At 56.8% G+C, this 26,380-nt stretch overlaps 1 protein-coding gene and 1 pseudogene across 1 annotated transcript; both read right to left on the bottom strand.

The window, feature by feature from the left end:
* Positions 1 to 338: 338 nt before the first annotated feature.
* LOC121166880 (cation channel sperm-associated protein subunit gamma-like) lies at positions 339 to 19,641 on the bottom strand. The gene is made up of 28 exons (XM_040996205.1): positions 19,260 to 19,641; positions 19,127 to 19,180; positions 13,880 to 14,026; positions 13,596 to 13,720; positions 13,393 to 13,465; positions 12,136 to 12,291; positions 11,789 to 11,960; positions 10,437 to 10,574; positions 9,542 to 9,601; positions 9,320 to 9,439; positions 8,751 to 8,801; positions 8,511 to 8,640; positions 7,970 to 8,081; positions 6,727 to 6,885; positions 6,510 to 6,622; positions 5,692 to 5,905; positions 5,317 to 5,379; positions 5,008 to 5,206; positions 4,730 to 4,854; positions 4,506 to 4,586; positions 4,371 to 4,427; positions 2,954 to 3,110; positions 2,766 to 2,829; positions 2,561 to 2,656; positions 2,358 to 2,447; positions 1,054 to 1,146; positions 848 to 947; positions 339 to 753 (listed from the first exon to the last, which is right to left on the bottom strand). The coding sequence occupies exons 1-28, from the start codon at positions 19,512 to 19,514 to the stop codon at positions 454 to 456; spliced, it is 3,504 nt and encodes a 1,167-aa protein (XP_040852139.1). The 5' UTR covers positions 19,515 to 19,641; the 3' UTR covers positions 339 to 453.
* On the bottom strand, positions 15,952 to 16,568 carry LOC121166882 (annotated as a pseudogene).
* Positions 19,642 to 26,380: the final 6,739 nt, after the last annotated feature.

Below are 26,380 nucleotides of genomic sequence, written 5' to 3'. Positions count from 1 at the left end.
CTGCAAGCACCAGCATGCTATATGAGTGCCAGTTCACATGCTGGTTGCTTTGCTTCCAATTTCACTCTACTTGTGGCCTGGGAAAGCAGTGGAGGACAGCCCAAAGCCTTGGGCTCCTTGTGCCCACGTGGGGGACTTGGGAGAAGGTGCCGGTTTTCTGGCTCAGCTTTGGCTGTTGTGGCCATTTGGAGAGAAAATCAGTGGGATAAAAGATTTTTTTCTCTCTCTGTAAAATCTGCCTATCCAAGAAAGATAAGTTAAGGAAGGACTGAGATCTTTTAATGACTTGCGCAGTTGCTGCCGGTACCCGCGGGGACGCGGTGGCCGAGTCCCAGCAAGTCTCGAACAAGAAGGAAGTTTTGGAGCATGCCGGACAGAAAGGCCTGGAAGGGTGACCGGCAGACCCAGTGCCAGGGTTATGGTAGAGGGGGAAGAAATGGGGCAGGCAGAGACTCAGGCCCGGGACTCCTCCAAGGTTGGCTGGGGTCTGAATTTCTTCTCGGCCACCTTGGAGCTGGCCTTCGGGAGGCCTCTGGAGCTGACTTTGGAGAGTTCCCTGGAGGTTTCCTTAAACATGGCCTGCGAGGGGATGGTGAAGCCTCCGGAAGTGTTGGTGTAGCTGTAGTAGGAGTCCCAGGCAATGAGGCTGTTGATCTTCCAGAGCAGGTGATTGCAGGCCTTCACCATGAGGGGCCACAGGAGGCAGATGATGATGTAGAAGGCCACCAGGCCCAAAAACAGGCTGGTAGACACCTGCAAGCCCCGTAGAACAGCCGTGGAGGAGTGGTGGCGGCTCGGGGGGCCCTTGCCCCTCCCCCACCCATGGCCACATCCCCCCCACACTCACGATGACGATGAAGAGGGCCCGCTTCCCACTCAGTGGGAGCCCGTGGATGTGCAGCAAGAAGATGAGCTGGTAGTCACAGTATGTGCTGGTGTCCACGCCTCTGGTTTGGGTGGTAGGGAACGGGGCGGGGGAAAGATACAGCCCAGGGTTGGGATGGCCTTGGCTCCCCACCCCCTCACCCAGCCTGGGCCAACAGCCTAGCTCACCTGTTGCTCACCAACACCTTGAAGTAGAATTCAGGGGCAAACCAGCGGTTGGGGACGACATCATGACAGGGGGAGTTCTCCAGACATAGCCACCTGAGGGGCGCAAGTTCACGGCTGTGCCCAAGAATACCATCTCTGCCCCCACCCACCCTGACCTCTTCCTGCATCCCACATACTCTGAGTGGCACCAGCTCGGACAGTCTCCTCCCTTCCTTCATTCACTCGATGATTGCTGACTCAAGACCTTCCACGTGGCAGGTGCTTGTCATTTGGCTTCCTCCCTCCACCCTCCATCCAACGGTCACTCTGTGTTCTCCAGGCTGGGGGGCATGTCCCTATCATGGACCACCCTTTCAGAGGCTGCCTGCATTGCTTCCCCACACACACAGCTTGAGACTTTCATAGCAACAAACTCACATCTCTCCTTCACTTATTCTCTAACTCATTATCCAACAGACACAGGTTGCCCACAGGCTTGGTGCCAGATGGTTCATTTTTTCCATTCATTTGCCGCCTTCATTTGCTCATGATATCATTTTTCTTCCTTTCTTTGATCTAAAAGCAAGCACTGAGCCCCTAGGTACTAGCTTATTCTACAGTGTTTTGTTCATTCATTAATGCCTCCATCCAAGCACCAATAAAAGTCTACCATGAGCTAATTTACTTCATTTTTTAAAAAATTTAAAATGTAGTATGTTGGGGAAGGCACTGAGCCCCCATCAGCTGCCATCTGTGACACTGGCACCCATATCAGAGAACTGGCTCCATTCCCTCTCTGGCTCCTGATCCAGCTTCCTGCTAATGTGCTCAGGAAGGCAGTCAGAAATGGCCCCAGTGTTTGGGCTCCTGCACCCAAGAAGGAGATGGAACTGTGCCAGTTCCAGCTGTTGACAGAACGGTGCCAGCCCCAGCTGTTAGGCTCACTTGGGGAATGAACCAATGGATCAACGATCTCACTCTCTGTGACTGCCTTTTAAATAATAATAAATCCTAACAACAGCAAAGCACCTATATCACATACACAACGTCTGGGTTTGATGCCAAGCTCCGGCTCCTGTTAATGCAAACTGTGTGGTCGGGATGCTGCCCCCACATGAAAGACTTGGGTTGCGTTCCCAGCTTCAGTCCCATCCCAGCCCCAGCTGTATCCCCCATCTGGCGCGTGAGGTACCAGCACTCCTTAAAGAGGGCCAGCTGGTGCCCAGTGGACAGGGTACCAGAGGCATCCCAGAAGCCAGCAGGCGGGGGGTGGGATGGGTCTTGAGACAGAGGGACCCTTGGCCCCCACGCGACTGTGGACTCACTCAATGCCAGAATTCTGAGGGGACATGATGTGGAAAGCAGAGTCTTTGGTGGTCCTGGCAGTCCTGGTAGTCCAGATGAGACTTCTGGTACTGGGCAGCACCAAGCAGTATGTGGGGTTGGGGAAAGAGTAGGCAGTGTGAGCCAGGGCGGAGCCTGGTGTGCGTGGGGAATCTTAGGAGGGGGCGGGGCTCGTGGCCATTACTTGTCCAGGGGGCTGTTGTAGCGGTAGATTTCCTCGTCGCTGTAGTCCCTGATGTTGTTGGCATCCTGCCCACCGCCCACCACCTTTAGCACGAAGCTGAGGGGAGCAGAGGTGGCGCGGGGATGGGCGTCAGGATCCCGCCACCTGCAGCCTCCCTTTTTCTTATCCCTCCTGCTTCCTCTCCTCTCCCCAGCTACACCCTCACCTGCCCTGGAACTTGCCCGAATCTCCCGTCACCAAATCTTGGATGGAGAAGATGGGGTAGAAAACTGTAGAGTCACGGGGCAGAGGATTGGTGAGAATTTAGCCAGGGCGGAGAGAAATGGGCGGGAGGAGGTGTGGCCCTGCAGGGTCCACCCGGGGCGGGGAGGCAAGGGTCTGCCCGGTACACACTGTCCCGGAAGAAGAAGCAAGGCATCTCGGGGTCCTTGTACATGCAGTCAAAGTAGTGCTTATTCTCCTGGTAGTTGTACTGGATCGTGTAGGAGGTGTTCAAGGCCAGGCGCTTGCCTGGAGGGCAGCCTATCAGCACTGGGACCATCAGGTTACCCTGAACAGGAGAAAAGCCTCAAGCTGGACAGTGTCTGGGACTGCGTCGGGGAGGGAGGCCCTGGAGACCCTCTCCCCTCCTCCACACGCCACCCAGGGCAAACATTAGCCTTAGAAGAATACTTTCATACTGCTAACATTATTTAGCGTTTCCTCTTTATTTGGAGTTTCTCATGCTCACATCCATCCTATCAGGACCCCCTACCCTCACTTTTCTGAGAGAGATGGAGCTCCCGTCTGTTACTTTGCTCCCCAAATAGCTGCAAAAGCCAGGACTTGGCTGCTCGTAGCTGGGAGCCAAGGACATGAGCCAGGTCTCCCACATGGGCAACAGGGCCCCCAGGGACTGGAGCCGTCACCGCATTGGTGGGAAGCTCGCGCCAGGTGCTCTGATACGGGAAATGGGACGTGGGCATTTAAGCCACTGTCTACAAGTTCGCCCCCTCACTGTACACCAAACAGGTCCAGAACTGCCCATGCCACCACCCCCTTCCGAAACCTCCAGCTGCTTTTCCTGTCTCTGTCTTGTCCAGTGCTATCTCCTCCCAAGGCATCCTGTTCTCACCACCATCTCTCTCACCTGCAGCTGCTGGGCCCCTGGGGAAGTCCCTCATCCACTCAGAGGCCTCATGTACCCTGGCCTGAGCCCCCACCCCTGCTCCAATCTCCTGATTTCCCTCTTCATGGGCCCTGATCCAGTCCCGACTCCTCGCTGTTCCTTTAATCTAACATGTGCCCGGGGCAGGGGACGGCTGTTGTGTTACCACCCAGGGTCATTCCACACCAGCAAGGCAGAATGCCAGGGCCTGTCTGCAGGACCCTGTAGGCAGAGAAGTGAGGGGGAAGATGTGAGGACTGTGGGTCATGACCCCCGGGCTAGCTGACCCAATGCCTTGCACCCAGCACCCACTCTGAACCTCGCTGTCCTCCTCTAAGCCAAAGGGCAGCTTGAAGGTGTGAGCCAGAGGAAGACTCAGAAGACAGAACAAAGACCATGTGAGGGGGTGGGTGGGGTGCAGCCAATGGCTGCAGGGCTACCACCAGTATGTCAGCTTGAAGGAGAAGCTTAGAAGCTGATCTTTTTCTCTGGACTCAAAATGGATGGAAAGAGTGAGTCAAGTGGTAGGTAGTGATGAAACTAAATGAGAAGGAAGCAATGCCTTCTCCCCTCCCCTCAGCGGCAGCATTAAAAGAGTTGGCCTTGGGCAGCCCCTCCCCCACAGCCCTCCCCTCCCCAGTCCAGGACCCCAAGCTTCAATACTTGCAGCCTGAGCCCCAGGTGTGTGTTCTGGAAACAGTTCCCAGAAGACCCCAGCACCTGCGGGCAGGAACAGGTGACAGTCACTCCTAGGGGCCAGGTCTCCCCACCTCCCCACCCTCCAGGCTGGGACCCCACCTTGACGGTCATGGAGGTTTTCAGGAGGTAGTGGCCACTAATGCCCTGTTGAAGGCACAGCATTTTATCCTTGAGGGTAATCTGAATGATGGTGGGGAAGACAGAAATAGAAGCGGCTTGCCTGGGAGGGGACCTGGAGATGTTTCCAATACCTCACGGCGGGGCTGGAAATCCTCCTCCTCTCAGGCAGAGCCCACCTTGGCGCCCCTCCTCGCCAGCCTCACCCTGAACAGCACCAAGTTGCGGCTAGTAAAAGTCTCCTGCTTCATAGTGACCTCCACGCAGCTGGGGTCAGCCAGCACCACGCCCACTTGGATGCGGCTCTGTGGGTGGAAGGCGCTGACGATCACTAGCAGGAGAGGTCACGGTCAGGTCCCAGACTTCCACCTGTGCCCCGCCACCACCGCCACCGCCACCACGCTGCCCTGCGGGCCTTCCTGGTGGGGTAGGGGGGTGGCTGGGAGAAGGGGGCAAAGGCACCACTCGGGTTCTGCTCACACACCCAGGTTGTGGCTTGTCTTGAATCCATGGCCACGCGCTGTCAGTAGAATGGTGAACCGGTAGGAACTGCCCTTGTCCAGGAAGATGCGTTCGGGCAGCTTGTGGTTGGACCTGAGTTTGTAAATCTTTTCGTAGCTGTTCATGTCAATGTGCACGCCGCCCGCGCTCAGCCCGTTGCTCCCCAGATAAAAGTAGTAATCCTAGTGGGCAGCCAGGTGGTGAAGTCGACTGGGTTAAAGTTAGGGCAGGGCAGGAGGGCTGGGGGGAGGCCCTGACTTCACCTCCACCCCCACCAGCCCCCTCTACCAACCTGGTCCTGTTTCTTGCTTATCCACCAAGGCCAGATGGGGTCGTGCTCCGAGTCTGCGTAGGGCTGCAAAGACCCCAACCCACCTCATGCACTGTGAGTGTATGGGAGGGGTGGCCCCCAGGCCAGAGGTAGCCCCAGACCCCCATCTCACCTAACCTAACAGCCCCAATCCCGGCTGTCCCCAGTCCTCTTTCCAACACGATGGTGAATAGCCCTGCTGGAGCCAGCCCTGCTTGCAGTCAGTCTAGTCCTGGGATCCCACCACGCTTGCTGGGTCCTTGGTCTTGCCCCACTGCAGTGCCAACTGGCTCCCTCTCTGTCCCCAGCTGTCAGAGGAGACCCAGCTCCCTGGACGACAGCCTCTGGCGCTCTCACCTTGTCGTACTTGGAGTGTAGCCAGAGCAGGTAATAGACAAGGCCCTGGTACACCGCGAGCGATCTCTCGGTGTGGAAGCCCGAGGGCTCCAGTACATGTGGTGGCCGGGCCCGGTAGAGCTCCTGGCGTGAGTACACCTGCTGGTTGGCCTGTGGGTGCAGGCGCATCCTCATGAAGGGACAGGTGTTCTTGGAGGCGAACACCAGATGGCCCCTGGGCATCAGTGGGAGATACAAGGGGGTCAGCTGACTTCCCCAACTGACGGCCAGGCGTCTCCTCAACCCTGTTTCCCATTTGCTATCTGCTCACTCCCCAGGCCCAGCTCTGACCTTCCTGGTAGTCTCAGACACGGCTGCACCCAGCTACCTGCACCCCTCCCCTGCACCAACCCAGTCCATAGGCACATTCCTGCTCTGCGTGCAGCTTGGGGCTCACCCACCTTTCCATCTGCCCTTCTCCCCCTTCGGTTCACCTCCCCTTCCTCCCCTACCCTCTCCTCCAGCTCCCTCTGCGGTGATTCTGTTGACCCAGCTGTCCACTCACGGCTTCCCAGGCCTCTCAAAGTGAAGTTCAAGTTCCTCCCACATCCACCTTGTCCCTCCCACCATCCATCCTGCATGCTCTCTGCTGGCCACTTCCTCGCAGACTTGAATCCTCAATTTTCCTTTCGTCCTTGGGACCGTGAGACATGTGATCCACCCCTCTCCACCTTCTGGCTGAAGTAATGCTTCTTCAGCCCCTTGGGTCACAAGTTCGGGCACCCTCTCCTCCTTGAAGCCCACCCTGACGCCACAGCCGTCCCCAAGCTTCTCTTCACCCTCTCCGCTCCATGTAGTAGTGTTTGCTGTGTTGCTCATACATCAGGAGCTTCACCACCGGCACGGGCCGCTTCACCAGCCGGCCCTGCTGGTCGTTGATGAGGTACACCAGCTGCGAGGGGGGCAGGCAGTAGCAGGGGAGCTGGCACCAACCACCTTGTGGTGTCGCCCCCCCACACACACACCCCAACACCCATGGGGGCTCCTCCCTGGCACCTGGAACAGTTCGCTGTCTTCATAGAAGAGAGTGACCATGGTCTCATTGGAGGAGTAGAGGGAAGAGTGGAACATGGCCTGCAGGCTGATGTGCAGCTCCCAGCTTTGCGACGGGAACAGCCTGTACATCTGGTAGCTGCCCTCCTGCAGGTACCAGATCTAAGGGCACAGCAGCCAGATGTGGATGGGGAAAGCCCTGGGCACCCCAGACCCTCACATTCCCCTGCAGGGTCAGCTCTCTACTTCCCACATATCCCACCCCCTTTGACATCAGCCCCCATCCAATATGATCCTTTTTTTCCTTAATGTCTCCACCTGCTCCAATTCCTGCTCCTTGCGGTCAAAGGGATCCTAACATGTACACTGCTGAATGCCAGGACTCCTGGGGCTAAGGACTCTTTGTTTTCTCATTTGTTTTAAAAAATGTCCTCATTTCATTTGCTGAAAAAGAAACAGGCAGAGCTCTTCCACCTGCTGCTTCACTGTTCAGCTGCCTACAACAACAGGGTCTGAACTAGACCAAAGCCAGGAACTCCACATCCGGGTCTCCCATGAGAGGAGCAGGGACCCAATTACTTAAACTGTCACGTGCTGTCACCCAGGGCGTGTGTGCCTGCATGGCAGGAAGTGGGAATAGAGAACTGAGCTGGAACTCAAACCCAGGCACTCTTCGTTGCTCCACTCCCTGGCTCTTTCTCCTGACTCGGCTCAGTTTCCCAGCTCTGCGCTGACCACCCACCCACCCTGAAACATGTCCACCTTTAGACCTCACTTCCCTGGGACCTCTCCAGGCTCCATGACACCCCCCCACCTCTGGCAGGCTTTCTCTAGGAAGCCTCCCTGGCCTCTGCACACCCTAAGCAGAGCAAGACCCTGCCTCTGAACCTGAAACAGGTGCAGTTTTGCCCCGAGCACGTTGAACTGTGCCTGTCTGAGCAGGCGGTTGTCCATCTCACCCTCTGGACCACAACTCCATGTACAGATAGGCCCCAAGACAGACACAGCCTGCACTGTGTCCCTGGCAGATGCTGAATGTCAGGCCTTCGGGAAGCACCCAGAATCCTGACCCATGGCTTAGGCCTCACTTTGCGAGGTGGCTTCTCTGAGCCAGCCCCGGGACTTCTGGCTGCTGTTCTTGCCCGGGCTTGTGCCCCCCAGCACCTTGACCCTGACAGGCAGAAGGGATGCCCCCCAGGGTTAGCATGGGTAAGCGAGGGAGGGAGGAGCAGCACAGGCAGCCCACCTCCTCATTGTCCGTGACAATGGCTAGCTCTCCATAGAGTGAGTTGGCCAAGTATTTGATGGATAGCTCCTTGGGGAAGTCGGCCAGGTAGATGAAGTTTTCCTTGTTATAGCTGTGGAAACAGAGGTGGGGAGTCAGGGGCCACAGGCCTCGCACACCATATGGGCAGTTGCCTCAGTTTCTCCCCTTGTCTTGGGAGGGCATACAGGAGAAGCCTGCCAGCCCTGAACCCATGGGGTGTTCCGACAGCCCTGGGATCCACCACCTCCCTCTCTGAGCCACAGGAAGATGGACCCAACCATGGGCTGCCCATGAACACGCCATAGGTCCCTGGAGATGATAAGACCTCTAAAGGGCCCCCAGGGAAACTACAGTCTGTTGTGCGCATGGATTGGGGGCCCTGCCAGCCTTTTAAAAGCCTGGTGTCCCCTATCCTGACCTGCATTCTCTTCATCACTGTCCTGAGAACTTCTGGGCATGGGTGTCAGAGAGCGCCTTGTCCTAGTAAGGCTCTGAGTGGGAGAGGCGGGTGAGGGGTTACCTCTGCAGGAGGAAGTTGCCCCAGATGAACAGCAAGTTGTTGTAGGGGTTGAAGAACATGCCCCTGGGGACCATCGAGGTGCTGGTATACACCTCCGTCCCCAGCATCATCAGGAACTCCAGGCCCCGAGCTGAGCAGCAGCGACAGGGAGGCAGACAGGAGCACCTCTCGTGAGAGACAGCCGACTCCTCTGCCCACCACTGCCCTGCTCCCGCCACTGCCTCTTCCCGTCGCTCCTACCGTCTGGGATGAACTCCGGGATGGTGTAGAGGATCTTCAGGTCCTCGGTCACTGCAGATGGGGAGAACCCAGCCCAGTCTCCTGAGACCTTGGCCTTGATCTTTCACAACCTGAAGCTGGGGTGAGGCATGAGCTTCCCTCACACCCCATAGAGCTGGTCCAGGGCTTCCCACAGGGTCGGGGGAGGGTGGTGGTGGGTCGGGTGGCCTTGCAGGCCCACACAGTTTCTGGAATCCCAAAGAGGCCCAGCCATGGGCAGACATTGGCCTGAGCTCCTCCTCCACGGCCCTGGCTGTGGCCCTTGGGCACTACCCAGCCTCTACAGCTGTTACCCTACAGTGCTGCTCCCCTAAAGGCGCCATCACAGCCACACACCGGATCACACCGGATCACACCGGATGCGGCTTCTGCTCGCCTCTCCCAGCTTGCGCCCTGTCCATCCCCTCTGGTCCAGTCCTGCTGACCTCTCAGCTTCCCCAACCCTGAACGCAGCACCCCTGTCTTTCTCCTCCCTCCTGGTGGCTCAGACTAGATGCCCAGGGCACAGCCTTCCTGGCCGCCATGCTCACTTTGATGGTAGCTAACCACGTGGTAAAGTTTCTTGTTGGGGAGCACCTCCTCCTCCACCAGCAGCAGGATGGCATCGTCGTCCACGAGGAACAGGGCCCAGATCATGGAGCAGTTGGCAACTGTGAGGTAGAGGGGCAGTGCGAAACGGGCCCAGGGCCACACCCCTCTTGGGAGCGCCCCACCTCCCAGGACCCGCTCCTCCTCCCGCTGCAAGGGAGTACCTGCTATCTTTTGGCACACTGACCACTGCCTCGGCAGCATCTCGAAGGATACGTCACCATCTGTGGAGCAAGGCGGGAACTGCCCTCCTGCTCTTACCCAACCTGTGCAGCTGGCACTCCCCAACCCAAACGACTCAGGACCGTAGGCCTCCCCTCAGTCCAGGGGACCCAGCAGCACACATGCAGCCCATCACAGGGTGTCTGTCTGGACACGTGACTCCAAGAGGGCCAATCCCAGAGTGCCCAGGGACTTTGGATGTTAATGGAGGGGTGGCTGCTGTCATTCTCTTGTTGGGAGGAAGAGGAGGACTCAAACTGGTGGGCAAGGATGTCATGAGCCCTGAGCACACCCCTCACCTCACCTGGGGTGGGGGACATCTTCAATCCCCCTGAGAGGAGTGGTGCCTGAGAACGTAGCCAAGGCACAGGGCTCGCCCCAGGTTCCTAGTGATGCCACCTTATTGCATCTTCTGCCCTGTGATGACGGCACTACTGCAGAGGAGGACCAGGAGAACAGGGCCACTCCGCAAGAGTGTGATTCCGTGGTTTCTCTCCAAAAGCCGGGCTGTAGTCTGCACGTTACACTCCCTCACCTACAGTCCCAAGGACCTGGCTGTGAGCTCCTGGAATTGGTCATATCTGAAGCTGGACCTTGCTTTTTCTCCTGTATAAACTATGTACTTAAGTTGATTTTGAATTGTGTTTCTGTTCTCAGGATCCAAACACATCATGAAATATACTGAGCCCCCCAATACCTCGCCCCCACACATACATCTCTATACACACACACATAGAGGAACATCCCCCAGCCTATAGCATCTCCCAAGGGTGAGGACGTAGAGTCAGAGAGTGTACACGGGTCTCCTAGCTTGTCAGAGCACCCCCCTCTCCTTACCTGTGATGGTCCCAAAGTGGAAATAGCCCTCGTTCTTGCCAGCAGTGAGGGCAATTACGTACTCCATGCCTTTGCTGTGGAAATACACCGGGCACAGCCTCTTGATGCACTCGCTAGCCAGGACACGCACCCACTTCTCTAGGAGGGCAGCATGAGGCCTCAGGCCTTGATGTTGGCACCCCGCACCCCCCGCGCCAAGCCTCCACTTTCCCTCTCCCTCCACCCCCATGCTGGACACCCTGTTGAGTGTGGATATGTTCATGGGTTCTCAGCAGAGGACATCTGCTGTCCTTGGGGAACTCCCCCTGTCTGCCCTATGTCTACGAGGGCTCCACCTGGGACGAACCCTCTCCTGCATTCCTCTGACCAGAGCTTGTAGCTGTGTCTGGCCACAGCTCTAGCTTGCAGCTGAGAACAAAGAGATACTCTCTCCCAGGACTCCAGAGAGGCCAGTTTGGGCTGGAGGCACCGGGCATCTGTCAGAGACAGTGAGCCCCTGGATCCCACTATGCCTGAAACCAACATGCTCCTGGGCTGTTCTGTTATGCAAACCAACAGACACTCCTCTTCAGCTTGAGCCAATTTTAATTGGGTTCACCTGCAGTGTCGGGACCCCTCCCATGGACTCATGTTCAAGTCCCAGGTGCTCCACTACTGATCTAGCACTCTAGTAACCTGCTTGGGGAAGCAGCAGAGGATGGCCCAGTTGCTTGGGCCCCTGCACCCAAGTGGGAGATTCAGAAAAAGATCCTAGCTCCTAGCTTCAAATCAGCCCAGCTCTGGCCCATGCAGCCAATTTAGGGATTGAATAGTGGATGGAAGATCTCTGACTCTCCTTTTCTCTCTGTAATTCTGCCTTTCAAATAAAAAATTATTAATCTTAAAAAAAAAAACAGGGAGAAAATGAAGCTGTTTATGACATAAATTAACTAATTGAATTCAAATGACAGTTTTCTGTAGCCTAATATGTTGACTTTAGGTAGGGGGTAAAATACCATTGGTACCAGGAGCCTTTTCCACTGGGTCTCCCATGTGGGTGCGGGGCCCCAAGGCATTGGGCCGTCCTCGACTGCTTTCCCAGACCACAAGCAGGGAGCTGGATGGGTAGCAGGGTCTCTGGGATTAGAACCAGCACCCAAATGGGATCCCAGCACATTCAAGACAAGGACTTTGGCCGCTACGCCACTGTGCCGGACCCTTTTTTTTTCTCTGCTCTCTTTCTGTCCCCCTCTGGAGCTGCCCCATTTCTCTCTATATTCCTTCCTTTCCCCTTTGCAATCCACATGTGTAGGCAGGGCGAGGGCAGACCCAGGCCAAGAGGCTAGGATGACCCCTTCCCTGGGGCTCCTCACCGCTGCCTTCGGTGTTCTCCTGCAGCATGGAGTAGGAGCCCGTGAAGTAGTAGACGAGTTGGTTCTGCCGGATGAAGAGGGTGCTCTCCGTGCTGATAGCATCATAGATGGTGGCCGTGAAGTCGGACTGGGGGCAGTACAAGGAGCCCACCCAGCAGCTGTCGATGCTCAGCTGTCGGGGAGCAGATACGGCAGTGACTACAACAACCTGCTTCTCCCCTTCAACCTCCTGGGCCTCTCCCGCGGAGGGAGGGGATGCAGTCGCAACTCCAAGAAGCCGTCTGAACCCCCAGCCCCCTCAGCATTTCAGAGGCTGCCCCCATCCCCAGGCCACTGGCAACGCCCACCTGCACCAGCGAGAAGTCCTTGAAGTTAGTGTCGGTCAGCAGGATGGACTTCTTGTCAGGGAAGCCCCCCAGGATGAGCACAGGCGACTGGTCCATGGTGTGCCACAGGGGCCTTGAGGGCACGTTCACAAAGTACCTGGGCTGCAGGTCCCGCAGCTGGGGGGGGGAGCAGATCAGCACTCCCCCCATGTCCCCTCCTGTGGCTTCTGGGTTTTCCCACGTGAGCAGAGCCCCCACTGTGACCCCTAGGGCCCTGTACAGTTTGTCACCTCCCAGCCACGGAAGCCTCACTTCTCAGCTATGGGGTCCCCGTGTGACATGATCTCCTGCCACACCCCACAGGAACCTCTCCTCTGCTCAGACAAATGGCCACCTGGTCTTTCTTGTCAGGTGCACTACGCATTGCACATGAGCCCTGCTCTCCACACCTGGCTTCTTGTCACAGCCTCGCCACCTTTTAAGCGAGCCTGCAAGCTGTTGATGCCCATGTTTGTGGGTTTGGTGTCTGCCTGCTCCTCTATAGCATCAGCAGTGACTCAGAGCAAGAGCAGTGACTCGGGTCTGTGCGCTCGCTGCTTTGTGACCCTGATGTCTGCCTCTGTGCAGGGAGAGGGAGGACGGAAGAAGGGGTGAAGGAGGGAGGGAGGGAGGAAGAGAAGGAGAGAGGAAGAGAGGGGGGAAGGTGGGTACAGTGATGAAGAGATCGGAGCCGGGGCCAGCATGTAGCACAGCTGGATGAACCACATCGTGTAATACTGGCTTGCCCTATCGATGCACCAGTTCCTCCAATCCTGATTCTAATCCTAGCTGTTCCACTTCCCATCCAGTTCCCTGCTTGTGGCCTGGGAAAGTAGTAGAAGATGGCCAGAAGATGGCCCAGGGCCTTGGGACCCTGCACCCACGTGGGAGATCCAGAAGAAGCTCCTGGCTCCTGGCTTCAGCCTGGCCCCGTCAATGGGGAGTGAACCAGTGGATGGAAGATGCCTTTGCCTCTCTGTCACTCTGCCTTTCCAGTAAATAAGACACATTTGTTTTTTTAAACACATGAGTGTGGGAGCAGGAATCAGGCAAACATGCATCTCAGTTCATGTGCACATGCTGAAAGATGGTGATGCAATGCTTCCACCCCTTTGGGGCCTCAGTCTTCTCTGTGAAATGGGTGCATCCGTGATTTTCCCCTCCCGGGCCCTTGTGCAGATGGGGCATCTAGGGCCTGGTCCGAGGACCTGCCACGGGGTTCAGCAACCTCGGTCCTACCTCATCTCCCACGGTGAACTCGATCTTGTTGTCTTGTCCTTTCTTCAGGAAGCCGTTGATATTCACGTAGAACCTGGTAGTGGCAGGTGCACGGTGACCCATGTGAGGGTTGCACTCACAGGGGCTGTTACCATGGAGATGGTGGCGGGTTGCCACTCCTTTCCCTAGCAACCCCCTGCCCTGGGCAGCTAGGAAAAGGGCACCTTTTGGGGGGAATAAAAGGTCCCAGGCCATTGCCGCTGATGTCCACTCGCATGACCAGGCTACCACTCTTGATGGGCATGGGTGTGTACCAGCTCACACTGCACATTTGCTCTGCGGAGCACGGCTCTGTGGGAGAGGGATGGGGGCACTGAGGCAGTGCCAGTTGGGGCTGCTCCCCTCCACACCCCCTCTGGGGTGCCCCACCCTGCCCCACCTGCCCTGCCAGCCCCACCCTGCCCTGCCAGCTCCCCCAGGGCCCTCAAGCTCTGCTCCTGCCCCCCACACCTTTGCTGCGGAAAGGGGCTGCCTCCATCTGGATCTGCAGATGTTCAATCTTCCAGCGGTAGAAGTTGACTGCGGACTGGAAGCTGACCAATGCCATGGGCTTGAGCCCCGTCAGGTGGCCCTTACGGACCATATCCTCAGATGCCTACAGGCAAGAGGACCCCGGGGTGTGTGTTCTTGCAGGGGGCTCCCCGGGTGCCCCATCCCTACTAGAGCACGCTCTGCTGCAGCAGGATCTGGGCCCTAGGCTGGGGGAATTGGAAAGAAAGGAATGGGGAGGTGGGGAAGAGGGTGAAAGGCGCCCGAGGGCAACCTCCCATAGATGCCAGGATCCTGGCTGGTTGAGATGGTAGGCAGGAGCGAGGAGGAGAGAGGGTATTTCCAGTATGTGGAACAGCATGAGCACAGACCCAGAGGTGCCCCAGGAAAGGCTGCCTTCAGGCCCCGACAAGCAGAGGCAGGGAGGGGCGGGACCAGGGCCAGAGATCTGATGGCTTAAGACGCCTGGGCGCAGCCTTGCCGAGGGAGGCCTTAGCCAGGGCTACAACTGTGTCAGCCCTGCCTCTGGGTTCCCACATGCAGGAACAGGTGCTGGGGGACTTCCTGGGACGGGAGGGCACTAACACCCCAGCAGCCTCCTGTCAAGCTGTCCTGCGGCCTCTGCTCTCCCCCACCCAGCAGGAGGGGCAGGAAGGAAGGAAGAAGCCCAAGGAGTGAAGCCCATCTGGTCCCACTTCCGCTCAGAGCCTTCTCCGACACCCCCTCCGGCTGTCTCCCCGGCTCACTCTGCTGCAGCCACACCCAGCTCCCTCCTGCCTCCCAGCGGCCGTGCTGGTGGTTCCCTCAGCCTGCAATGCTCTTCCCTGGTGCCCGTCACGCCTTTTTCATTGTTCTGGTCTCCGCTCAGCCTTCTTCCTAAAGATCTTCCCCAAACACCCAGCTGAATGAGTGCCCTCTTGGGGCCTTGTGTGGTGGCACAGCCGGTTAAGCTGTCACCTGTGATGGCATCCTGTATTGGCACTGGTTCAAGTCCCACCTGCTTTGGATCCAGCTTCCTGCCAGTGCCTGGAGAAGTAATGGACAGCCCAAGTGGATGGGGCCCTCCCACTCATGTGGGAGACCCACATGAAGTTCCTAGCTTCTGGTTTGAGCCTGCCCAAGCCCTGACCAATGCAGGCATTTGTGGGAAAGCAAGCCTGTAAATGGAGAATCTTTCATGCTTTCTATCTCATCCTGCCCCCATAACTCTGCCTTTCTCTCTCTCTCTCTTTTTAAGGATTTATTTGGAAAATAAAATTACAGGAAGAGGACACACAAACACAAATGTGTGTGTGTGTATATATATATATATACAGAGAGAGAGAGAGAGAGAAAAGACCTTCCATCCACTAGCTCACTCCCCAAATGCCCACAGCGGCCAGACCCAGGCCAGACCAGTGCCAGGGGATTCATCCTGATCTTCCATTTAGGTACAGGATGCCAAGCACCTGGGCCATCCTTTGCTGCTTTCCCAGGTGCATTAGCAGGGAGCTCCATCAGAAGTGGAGCAGCTGGCACTCAAAGCGGTGCCCGTATGGGATCCTGCCATCCCAGGCAGTGGCTTTACCTGCGATGACACAATGCTGGCCCCATTCTGCCTTTCAAACAATCTTACAGAGAGAGAGAGAGAGAGAGATGAGGAAACTTTGGCACAGAAAGGTTCAGTAACTTTGCAGAGATCACGACAGGCTTGGGTTCGACACCCTGGCCCGAGAGCCTGAACAAGTCACTCTCGCTCTACTTCCTGCTGCATCCAGCTCCAAGTGAGTTCTCTTCCACGGCCAACTCCAACCCAGGCCTCCAAACCACGGCACAGCACTGTCCTCAGAAAGCTTCCTGAAGCCAAAACAAGCCAGCAGGACCAGAACAAAGGAACAGAGCTCACACTTGCTGCTTTTTTGAGAGCCCACGACAGTGCTCCTGTCTCCAGGACCAGAGGGCAGCCACGTGGGCACAAGGAGCAACTAGAGGAAGTGAGTCCAGGGATAAGCTATCAACAGTTACGGCGCACTGATTTTATTTATATTTGTGTGTTACATCCCTAGAAAAAGAATCCCAGGATTTTTCCTCCTGTGTGTTTTCGTCTTGCTTCTTCATGGTCCATGATGCCAGCTGAGGTTGTCACGATAATGAAACCGAGCTGGCAGGATGGAAGCAGATGAGTCTGCCATGTCTCTAGAGCTTTCAGCTGCGCGTCACATCTGGGGCTGATCACACCACACTTGTCTACCCCGCCTGTGAGGTTCACAGTGATCCTTCTAGCTCTGTGATTATCAATGATCTCAAACTTGCCAGTGCAGCTATGTTTCATCATCACGGTGAGGAAGTGGACGATGACCTTGGAGCACGGCCAGATCAGCACCTGCCACTTGCCTCACTTCTCTGCATTGTTGATGTTCTTGAGGGCATCGGCCAGGACGTCCAAGCGCACCATCGTGGCGGCACAAAAAGATGGCGGAAAGAGAGCTGATGCACTAATAAGAGGGCCGAGACGATTTAATGAGAAAAAGAACAGAATCTTCACAGAGAATCCTAGGACAACGAGAGACACCTGCAAAAAAACCTGGATTCCTATCTCACACCATACACAAAAATCCAACACAGAATGAATTCAGCAGCCTGAACAGAAGAACTAAAATTAAAAATCTCCTGGAGGAAAACACAGGGGAAAGTGCTCAGGACCTTTGCTTGGGCGCAGACTCCCTCACCAACGGTGAAAGCAGCCGACGACGGTAGCTGCTGACTCAGGCGTCACCAAATGAGAAACGTATGTGCTATTCTAGCTCAACACAGAAATGCCTGTGCTCTCAAGGGGAGCATCCAGGGAAAGGCTGCCTTCAGGGTGAGACAAAATCTTCGTAAGTCAGGCCCGGCGCCATGGCCTAGTGGCTAAAATCCTCGCCTTGAAGGCGCTGGGATCCCATATGGACACTGGTTCTAATCCCAGAGGCCCCACTTCCCATCTAGCTCCCTGCTTGTGTCCTGAGGAAGAGCAGTCGAGGACAGCCCAAAGCCTTGGGTTCCTACATGCACATAGAGACTGGGAGGAAGTTCTTGGCTCCTGGCTTTGGATCGGCACAGCTCTGGCCATTGCGGTCACTTGGAGAGTGAATCAATGGATGGAAGATCCTCCTCTCTGTATGTCTGACTTTGCAATAAAAATTTTTTTAAAAATAATCTTTATAAGTCATACATCCAATAAGGAGGACGGAGCATGTGCACAGTACAGAAAGAACTTTAACAATTCAATAATAAAAAAGCACAGGGTCTGGCACAGCAGCCTAGTGGCTAAAGTCCTCACCTTGCATGTACCAGGATCCCATATGGATAACGGTTCATGCCTCGGCTGCCCCACTTCCCATCCAGCTCCCTGCTTGTGGCCTAGGAAAGCAGTCGAGGGCGGCCCAAAGCCTTGGGACCCTGCACCCGCATGGGAGACCTGGAGGAGGCTCTGGCTTCTGGTTTAGGATCGAGCTTAGCTCAGGTCACTGTGGCCACCTGGGGAGCGAGCCAGTAGACAGAAGATCCTCTCTCTCTCTCTGTAAATCTGACTTTCCAATAAAAATAATGACTTATTTAAAAAATAAAAACACACAAAAATATGTTAATGGGGAAGGGGTGGGCTTCAGACTTAACTGTTAGGTTGCCAATCAAGAAGCCCACACCCCATGGCTGAGTGCCTGAACTTGATACCCACCTCAGCTCCTGACTCTGGCTCCTTGCTAATGTAGACCCTGGGCGGTAGGAGGCAATGGTTCCAATAACTAGGTCCTTGCCACACACATGGCAGGCCCAGATTGGATTTCCATACCCTTGTTTCAAAGTCGGTCCAATCTTGGCTGTCTCCACTATGTGGGGGAATGAACCAGCAGATGGCTCTCTCTCTCTCTCTCTCTCTCTTCCTCTTTGCCTCTCAAAGAAATCACATTTCTAAAATCGGGTGAAGGATTCAAGTGGAGAGTTCTCCAAAGAGAGGCAAACAGCTGAAAACCACGTAAAAGGAATGTGTAACAGCGTTAGTTTTCAGAGGATTGCAAGTTGAGACCTCAAGGAGACAGCACTTCATATACCTGGATGCCTATAATAAAGATGGACAATGGCCAGGGTTGGCAACAGCACAGGGCATCTACAACGTGACCCGACTGTGGTGGGTGTGTGCAACAGGAAATGATAACGAATGGCCGTTTTGGAAAACAGCTTGACATCACCTCCAAAGTCAAGTGTGGCTGTGTCTGGGCCAGCAGTTACACTCCTACAAACGCACCAGAGAGAACAGAAAACATGCTCACACAAGATGTGTACACAGACTCCAAAACAACTTTGTTTCAATAGCCTAAAACATAGAAAGAAGCCAAATGTCCAGCAGTTCATGAACCGATACACCAGATGGGATACATCCACACAGCAGAATATTACTCATCCATGAAAAAGGGAATGCTGACACAATATAACAGGTTCGAGCCTTGAAAATGGCTGCCTGGGGCCTGGCACGATGGTTCGGTGGCTAAGTCCTTGATTACACACGCCGACATCCCATATAGCGCCAGTTCATGTCCCAGCTGCTCCACCTCCCATCCAGTTTCCCTGCCTGTGGTCTGGGAAAGCAGTCGAGGACGGCCCAAAGCCTTGGAACCTTACACCCCATGAGGGATACCTGAAGGAGGCTCCTGGCTCCTGGCTTCAGATCAACTCAGCTCTGGCCATTGTGGCCACTTGAAGAGTGAAGCAGTGGATGGAAGATCTTTCTCTGTGTCTCTCCTTCTCTCTGTAAATCTACCTTTCCAGTCAAAATAAATAAATCTTTAAAAAGAAAGAAAGAAAACACGCTGCCTGGAAAGAGCCAGACACGAACAGGCCCGCCACCCCACGATTCCATGTGAATTAAGTGCTCTTCACAGACACACTCTAACTGCACAAGGTGGTCCTGAGGGGCAGGAGGGAAATCCATGGGGATAAGATACAAAGATGGTGGCACAACTTCCTAAACACACAACCGACTTGTACACTTTCAGATGGTCAACGTCATGGTTTGTGAATTACAGTTCCATTAAATATGAGCAAGAAGGCTTTCCAGCACCTGCTGGGTGCTGGACACCTTCTAGAATTCCTCAGGTCCCCGGGGGTCTACGCTGCTGCCAGTGTTTAAAGGTTACAGACAAGGAAGCTGAAACTTGAGGGGCAGGGCCCCCAGGTGGGGCACACTCACCTGTCCCTCGCAGGAGTAGTTGATCTTCAGGTAGTAAGGGAAGCCCAGATATTTCTGCCACGAGGTACTGGGTGTCAGGTCCTGAGCCCACTGGGAAGCTGCCCAGGGGGTTCTCATGATCCTGACCCCTCACCTTGCTCGGGTCGATGGGTGCGTCCACCAGCTCTCTGAACACCTGGCCCACCTTGTCCACTAGATCTTGATGAAAGAAGCGGTCACTCGCACCCTCCTCGCCTATCCTCTCGAACTTGTTCAAGACCACCTGCCAGGTGCACTCCTCAAAATCCTTGATGGCTGCCAGCCCCCACGGCTCCAGCAGCACCGCCAGCAGTGCCCACATGGCCCGCGGGCCTCGGATTCCCGGCCATGCAGGCTTCGCAGGGTGCATGGCTGGGCAGCTGCACAACGCGGCCACAACCTGGAGAACGCGGGGGTCAATGCCGGTGCGCGAGGCAGCTCCCTGCAGAGGACTTTTGGGAGCCGGGCACACTCGGGCGGGACCTGGGCACACTCGGGCGGGACCTGGGCACACTCGGACGGGATCCGGGCACACTCGGGCGGGACCTGGGCACACTCGGGCGGGATTCGGGAACACTCGGGCGGTTGGCCCGGCCCGGGCCCTTGTCCCTGGCTGCACCCCTGCTCAAGCTCCTGGCTCCGCCCCTGCTCTTGCTTCTAGCCCCACCTCTGCTCTTACTCCTGGCTCCGCCCCTGCTCCTATTGCGGGTCCCACGCCGGCCAGGGCTCCGAGCCCCGACCCTACTGATGCTCCCGGTCACGGCCCGGCTCGGGCGCCTCGTTTCGCCTCGCCTCCTCGTCTCTCCCCTTACCCGGGCCCCACCCCTGCTCCGTGCAAAGCCCCCTCTCTGGAATCCGCCCCTGCCCTTGAGCCAGCCTCGGTTTCTGCGCCGCGCTTTGAGTGAGCCCCTCTTGCTTTCCCCAGCCCTGCGGCGGCCGGGAGCCCTGGCCCCGCCTCCTGACCTGGCCCCGCCCCCGCAGGGCTCTTCGCCCCGCCTCCTTCTCCGGGTTCTGGCTCCGCCCGGGAATCCCGTGCTGTACTCGATCTGGCCCTTCACCAGGGTCTCCGCCCAGACCTTGTCCACGCCCCGCCCTTTCCCCGGGCCCCGCCCCTGTCTCTTGCCGGGGGAGGGCTCCTCCTTGGGCCTTCTCTCCTTTCCCCGCTCCTGCTCCGCCCCTTTGCCCGGGTCGGGAGCCGACTGTTCTTCCCGCCCCTTCGTAGGGCTCCGCCCCGCCTCCTTGCCACGCCCCCTTTCCTCGCTCCGCCCCGCCTCCTTGCCACGCTGCCTTTCTTCGCCCCGCCCCTTTCCCTCGCCCCGCTCCGCCCACCTGCCACGCTGCCTTTCTTCCTCCCGCCCCGCCTCCTTGCCACGCCTCCTCGCCTCGCCCCGCCCCGCCTCCTTGCCACGCTCCCACTCCTCGCCTCGCCCCGCCCACGTGCCACGCCCCCTCGCCTCGCCCCGCCCCTTCTCCCGGCCTCCGGGTCTCTCCTCACGGGCGTTCCCCTCGCCGCGGGATCGCTGCTCGCCCCTGGGTTTTTCCTCTCCCTTCGCGCTCTCCGCCTGCGCCTTCTCCTCGCCCCTTACTTTCTCGTTCGACACCGGCCTTGACTTGGCGTTCCTCACCTTCCCCCCGACGCGCGATACCTTTTCTCCCCGCCTCTTCTCACCTCTGTCCATGCCCTTCACACCTGGCTGCCGAGGCCCCGCCGCTAGCTCATCTCCCCCGCTGCCGGCCGCGCCTCTGCCCCGCTCCCCGGGCGCTCCCTGTCTGTCCCCGGGGGGCCCCACGGTGGTCTCTGTCCCCCGCCTCCGGCCGCCCGCCCCACCCTTACCCCCTCCCCGCCCCTGGCATCCCGCCCTGGGATGGCACCGCCCTCTTCTCCCCGCCCCGCGGTACCAGCCTCTTGGTTAAAACCGGTCAACCGTCACTTGTCCGCGCCTCTCCCGACCCTCTTGCCCGCTCTCAAAATGGCCGCCCACCGTTCCCCAGACCGACTTCCGCCTGTCCCGAGGCGCGCCGCGCGAGCGCCCCTGTCTCCATGGTAACGCGCATCGCCCTAAGGGACGCTGCGGCTGGGCAGCCAGAAGGTGTGCTGGCAAGGAAGGTTGAGGGGGAGGTCCTGGCGGTAGCTGTGGCCATACTTTTTCTGTACCCAAAATTCTACTACTGGGGGCAGGCGCAATGATTCAACAGGCTAGTCGTCCACCTGCCAGCGCCGGCAGCCCACGGGGACAGCGGTTCTAGTCCCAGCTGCTTCACTGTTCGTCCAGCTCCCTGCTTGGAGCCTGAGAAAGCAGTGGAGGACGGCCTTGGAACCCTGCAGCCGTGAGGGAATTCTAGAAGCTGCTGCTAGCTCCTGGCTTAGGATCGGCTCAGCTCCAGTCGTAGTGGCCACGTAGGGACTGAATCAGCAGATGGAAGATCTTCCTCTCTGTCTCTCCTCTGTATATCTGACTTTGCAATAAAAATAAATCTTTAAAGAAGAAGTCTAGTGCTGAAAGCCCAGTGTGGTCTCCTAGGGACCTGGAAGGTGGTGGAGGAAGCTGCCTGCTGTCTGTCCTCTGCAGTGGCCAAGGGCAGGCATCTTGTCCCTAGAAGGACACACGAAGAAAAGCAAGCAGCGCTGTGCCTGGCACGAATGTTTGTTGAGCTAACAGTTTCTGTTTGTGTTCAGTGCCTGTCCCTGGGAAGGGCTGTTAACTGTTGTCGATAGGCCGAGCTCCTGCACCAGGTGCGAGGAGGATGGGAAAGCCAAGGCCCCAAGCCAGCCCCTGTGGGAGCTGCTAAGGCAATGGCCTGAACTGAACCAGCTTCTTCCACCCTGTTCAACGGAGCGCTCCCTCGGGTCTGTGGGTTAAGCTGTTGCTCGTGAGTCAATTCCACTGTTTAGATGGAACGTGTTGCAGTTCCATCTGCTGCCTCAGGCTTTACGCTTCTTTTCCCCCACTGAAAGGTGCCTTTTACTGAGACGGAGCCCACCAGCTGCGCCAGCTGTTCTTGACGTTAAACTTTTCCCATTACCATTCACCCTTTCCTGCATAACACACCCGCCCCCCAAACACCACCACCATTACCAAGGTTTTCTGCGAGTGTAGAAGTGACCGTGACCGACTCAGAGTTTCTGAGTACCCAGAAAGTTAAGTTTTAACCAAAGTTGAGCCCATTTTTGGGCTCCAGTGGTTCCCACAGCCCTTGGGCAGGACAAAGTCATGGGCTGCTTCCCTGTAATGGAAACTCCCACCCCCTGTCGCTGTCCCCCAGGGTCAGCTCCCCGTGCCCATTGCCTGCCTGGTGCCTGGCCTTCACCTGCCCTCTGGCTCAGGAAGTTAGTTGCATGTGGCTGGTGCCACCGCCACTGCACATGCCACCTTATGGCCAGAGACTGCCTCACCAGCCTGTGCTAGCCACCACCATGTTTGCACAGCACCTTGGTGCCACCCATGACTTATGCACGAACTGCAAAGCAGTTGTCAAACTGGGATGTGCAATAGACTCCCCGGAGAGACTAATTAAAATGCCTCTCCTCCCGCTCCCCCAGTGCTTGATTAGGGAGAACGGGGGAGTGGCCTGAGGATGTGTCTTCTAGCAGGCCCCGCCCCTCACCCCCCAGCACCTGGAGAATGAGAACTCCACAACCTTGCAGGATGCCCCAGGACCCCCAGCTGACTTCCGCAGGCTCATCTCCTTCCTCCAGACACATCACAGTGACACCAGCTGGCCACCTTCCTTCCTTCAGGTGTCCCCTCTGAGACCCCCATCCCATTTCCGCTCTCGAGAGCACCAGCCCTGTCCTGCATGGCACAGAACGGGTGTTCCTGTGTCAAGGAACCCTCCATTGCCACGCCATGCCCCACAGGCCAGAGAGGCAGAACTTCATCTGAGGGAAGGAACTCCTCAGCAGCCTGTACCCGAGTCCAAGTTTAGCAGAGTCAGTGTGAAAAACGCCGCTGCACCGGGTGCCACACCTGTTACCAGCTCCCTGCTAATTCCAACCCTAGGAGGCAGTAGGTGATGACCCAGTTATCAGGTACCTGCCACCCATTGTGGGAAACCCAACAAGATTTTCAGATTCCTAGGTTTGGCCTGCTCAGCCCCAGGTATTGCACACAGATGCCAGTTTGTGTCCCGACTGCTCCACTTCCCATCCAGCTCCCTGCTTGTGGCCTGGAAAGCAGTTGAGGACGGCCCAAAGCCTTGGGACCCTGCACCTACACGCGGAGCTCAGAAGAAACTCCTAGCTCGATCACCTCAGCTCTGGCTGTTCTCTCTCTGTCTCTCATCTCTGTAAATATTTCTTTCAAATAAAAAAAACCTATTAAAAAATATGTAAGGGCCTGGCACAGTGGTCTAGCGGCTAAAGTCCTCACGTTGAACCTGCTAGGATCCCAGATAGGCTCCAGTTCTAATCCCGGCAGCTCCACTTCCCATCCAGCTCCCTGCTTGCAGCCTAGGAAAGCAGTCAAGGATGGCCCAAAGTCTTGGAACCCTGCACCCATGTGGGAGACCCGGAAGAAGTTCTTGGCTCCTGGCTTTGGATTGACTCAGCTCTAGTCATTGCAGCCAGGTGGGGAATGAATCAACAGATGAAGATCTTCCTCTCTGTCTCTCCCTTTCTCTGTAAATCTGACTTTCCAACAAAAATTAAATAAATCTTAAATAAATAAATATATGGCTTAACTATAGTTCAAAAAAATTTTTTTTTCATTTCCCTGTGTTGGTGGGAAAGATAACGTACAGAAATGAGAATTAAAAGTATACAAACAGACCAATGGTTATGGGGATCTAATTTATAGATTAAGAAGCGAAGTACAGAAATGAGAATCGTCAGCCTACCCTCGACTCTGTGTGCCAGACATGGCATTACAGGCCATCTAGGATTTAGTTCCTTGCTTGCCCATGAGGTAGCCTGTTATCCTCCCATTCCACAAATTGGCAAACTGAGGCCTGGGGAAGAAAACACACTTGCCCAAAGCCCTGAAACTGAGGAGTAACCATTCAGACTTGTTCCTGGAGACTCCGCCTCCAGAGTCCTGTCTTCACCACCTTCCCAGTGCAGGTGCCACGCGTGGGAAGGGTCTATGCATGAAGCTGCTGCATGTCAGGATGGGCCTCAGCAGTGGCCTGGAAAAGCGGCCATGTGGATGGACGGCCAAGGCCCGCTTTCTATGGCACCTTTTTTTGCACCTGTTTTGGTTTTTCTTTAAGCCTGTATGCTTATTAAAACTTTTTTCCTGTCTTGAACTGAAAAGAACTTGGTTTCCTTCTGTTGCGGAACTCAGAAGGAGCAGCAGGAGGTGTGGAAGGCAGCTGGCTGGGAGAAGGCAAGAGATCCGGCCTCTGTGGCCCATGATGATGTCAGCAACAAGGTAAGCCATGACCCTGGCATGGAGCTGGGCAGAGCAGGCGAGGAGCTGGGAGCCAGATGGCAGATACAGCTGGGCACCCCCCGCCCCTGCGGAGAGATGTGACCAACCAAGACCTTATTCAAATCCTGGGTCTGTCTTTCTCTGTGTGGCCTTGGGGAGGTTACCCAGCCTCTCTGGGCCTCCTCTCCTCGCCTACAGACTCGCAACGAAGGATGGCAGGCTGCTGCATGGGCCAAAGGCGCCGAGGGCTTGGCTCCACGCCCAGCACACGGTAAACCCTGTAGGATGAGGGTCCCTTGCCGAAGGGCTGGCAACTGGAAGTGTTCCTGGTTTCCGAGTTGTTTGGACTTTGGAATATTTGTGTGGATGACACCCTCCACTCCTGCACCCCTTGTCTGCCCTCCTGCCCAGCCCACCATGCCCCAGTCCTGCAGGTCCCGCTGCCTCCCCTCTTGGCTCCTCACATCCCCATATTCTAAACCAGCCTCGGCTTCTCCCCGCCAACCCCTTCTCTCTCCAAGTCCCCATCTGGGGGACTATCAACCCTCCCCTTGGACTTGCCTTGGCCTTGCCCCTCCGCAGGCTGCGAGCACCCGCTCTCACCTCCTCACACAGCTCTGCCCAGCCATCCATCCTCCCCTGCTCTCTTCCTATCTGCACTCCCATAGGCACCTGCATCTCCGTGGAGTTCACCCTGCACAGCAGCAGGGGTCTCTTCTCCAAGACCCCCTACTCAGGCTTGCCAGCCCACCCTTCAAAGACACAGAGGCGTCATCTCTCTGCTCCTTCTCCCCCTCCCGTGCTGCTTGGTCACGGTGAGCCTTGGTCCACCTCCGGGCTGTTGCCCAGCTTCCTTCCCCCAAAGCCTTCTCTACCTGCCTCTGTCATGGTCCAGCTCCCAGCCCAGCACTGTTGTCACATCCACAGGAAGTGCTAGAGAGAGAACGCTCACACACGGGCCCCAGGCACAGGGGGGCATCTCGGGAGGGGACAGATCTTGGGGGCACTAAACCTAAACTCAAACCCCTCCCAGCCCCCGTGGCTAAGACGAGGGAGCTCCCCGCCTTGCCTCAGTTTCCCCACCTGCGGGAAGAGTGCGATCCATCTCATCCCCCTCACAGGGCGGGACTGCACAGGGCAAGCATTGCGGGACAGTGGTGGGGGCACGGCGCTCTCGGGCTCTCCCTCCTGAAGGTGACAGTCACAGAGAGTCCTGCCCAAGGCCATCAGCAGACAGGATAATGCTGAGATGGATGCCCAGTGCTGCACGCTCTGGAACCGGGACACCACTGGAACACTAAGAGCTGTGCCTTCCGCACCAAGCGGATCTGGGCTGGAATGCTCTGTCGGCTCCCACCTGCCAGGGCTACTGAGACAAAGTCTGTCCCCCCAGTCCTGTTGGAGGCCCTGTTCCCTGGTGACACCTGAGAAAAGGCAGTTAGATACGACTTCTCCTGCAACTCCTCTTTCAGATCTGGGTTGCCTCTTCCTCCAAGAAGCCCTCCCAGACCTTCCAAACGGGACTGAACACCTGCCCTGTGCTTCCCTCCTCTCAGCCCTGACCATCCACCTGTATGCCTTCTCCTTGGCACGCCTAACCTCCTGCTGCAATCCCGCCCGTGTGGGGCCACCGCTGCCAGGAGACAGGCCTGTGGCCGTCACCCACTGGACTTCGTGCCCGGCGAGAGCGCAGTTGCCTCCGTCACCTCTCCTCCCACCCCCCGTGCCTCCAGCACCACCCCGCACTGGGAAGGGGGGTGCAGAATTTCTGAATGAGCGAATGTATTCTTGCCATCTGAATGCTGAAGACGGGAGAGCTCAGAGAGGAAGCGGTGGAGGGGACAGGGACACAGAACTGGCAGCTGTG

The sequence above is a fragment of the Ochotona curzoniae genome, unplaced genomic scaffold, assembly GCF_017591425.1.
Source record: "Ochotona curzoniae isolate NIBS_2020 unplaced genomic scaffold, NIBS_Ocur_1.0 patch258, whole genome shotgun sequence".
NCBI classification, from domain to species: Eukaryota; Metazoa; Chordata; class Mammalia; order Lagomorpha; family Ochotonidae; genus Ochotona; species Ochotona curzoniae.
The sequence above is the reverse complement of the archived record's forward strand: the minus strand, read 5'-3'. Positions and strand labels throughout refer to the sequence as shown.

Bases quoted from the DNA above. Each gene is read 5' to 3' on its own strand.
- LOC121166880 (XM_040996205.1), bottom strand. From the start codon at position 19,514: ATGCACCCTGCGAAGCCTGCATGGCCGGGAATCCGAGGCCCGCGGGCC. The intron at 12,292-13,392 runs GTAGGACCGAGG...TCCCCCCCCCAG, and splicing joins AGTTCACCGTGGGAGATGAG to CTGCGGGACCTGCAGCCCAG. The intron at 3,111-4,370 runs GTATTGAAGCTT...TCTCCTGTTCAG, and splicing joins ACCTGGGGCTCAGGCTGCAA to GGTAACCTGATGGTCCCAGT.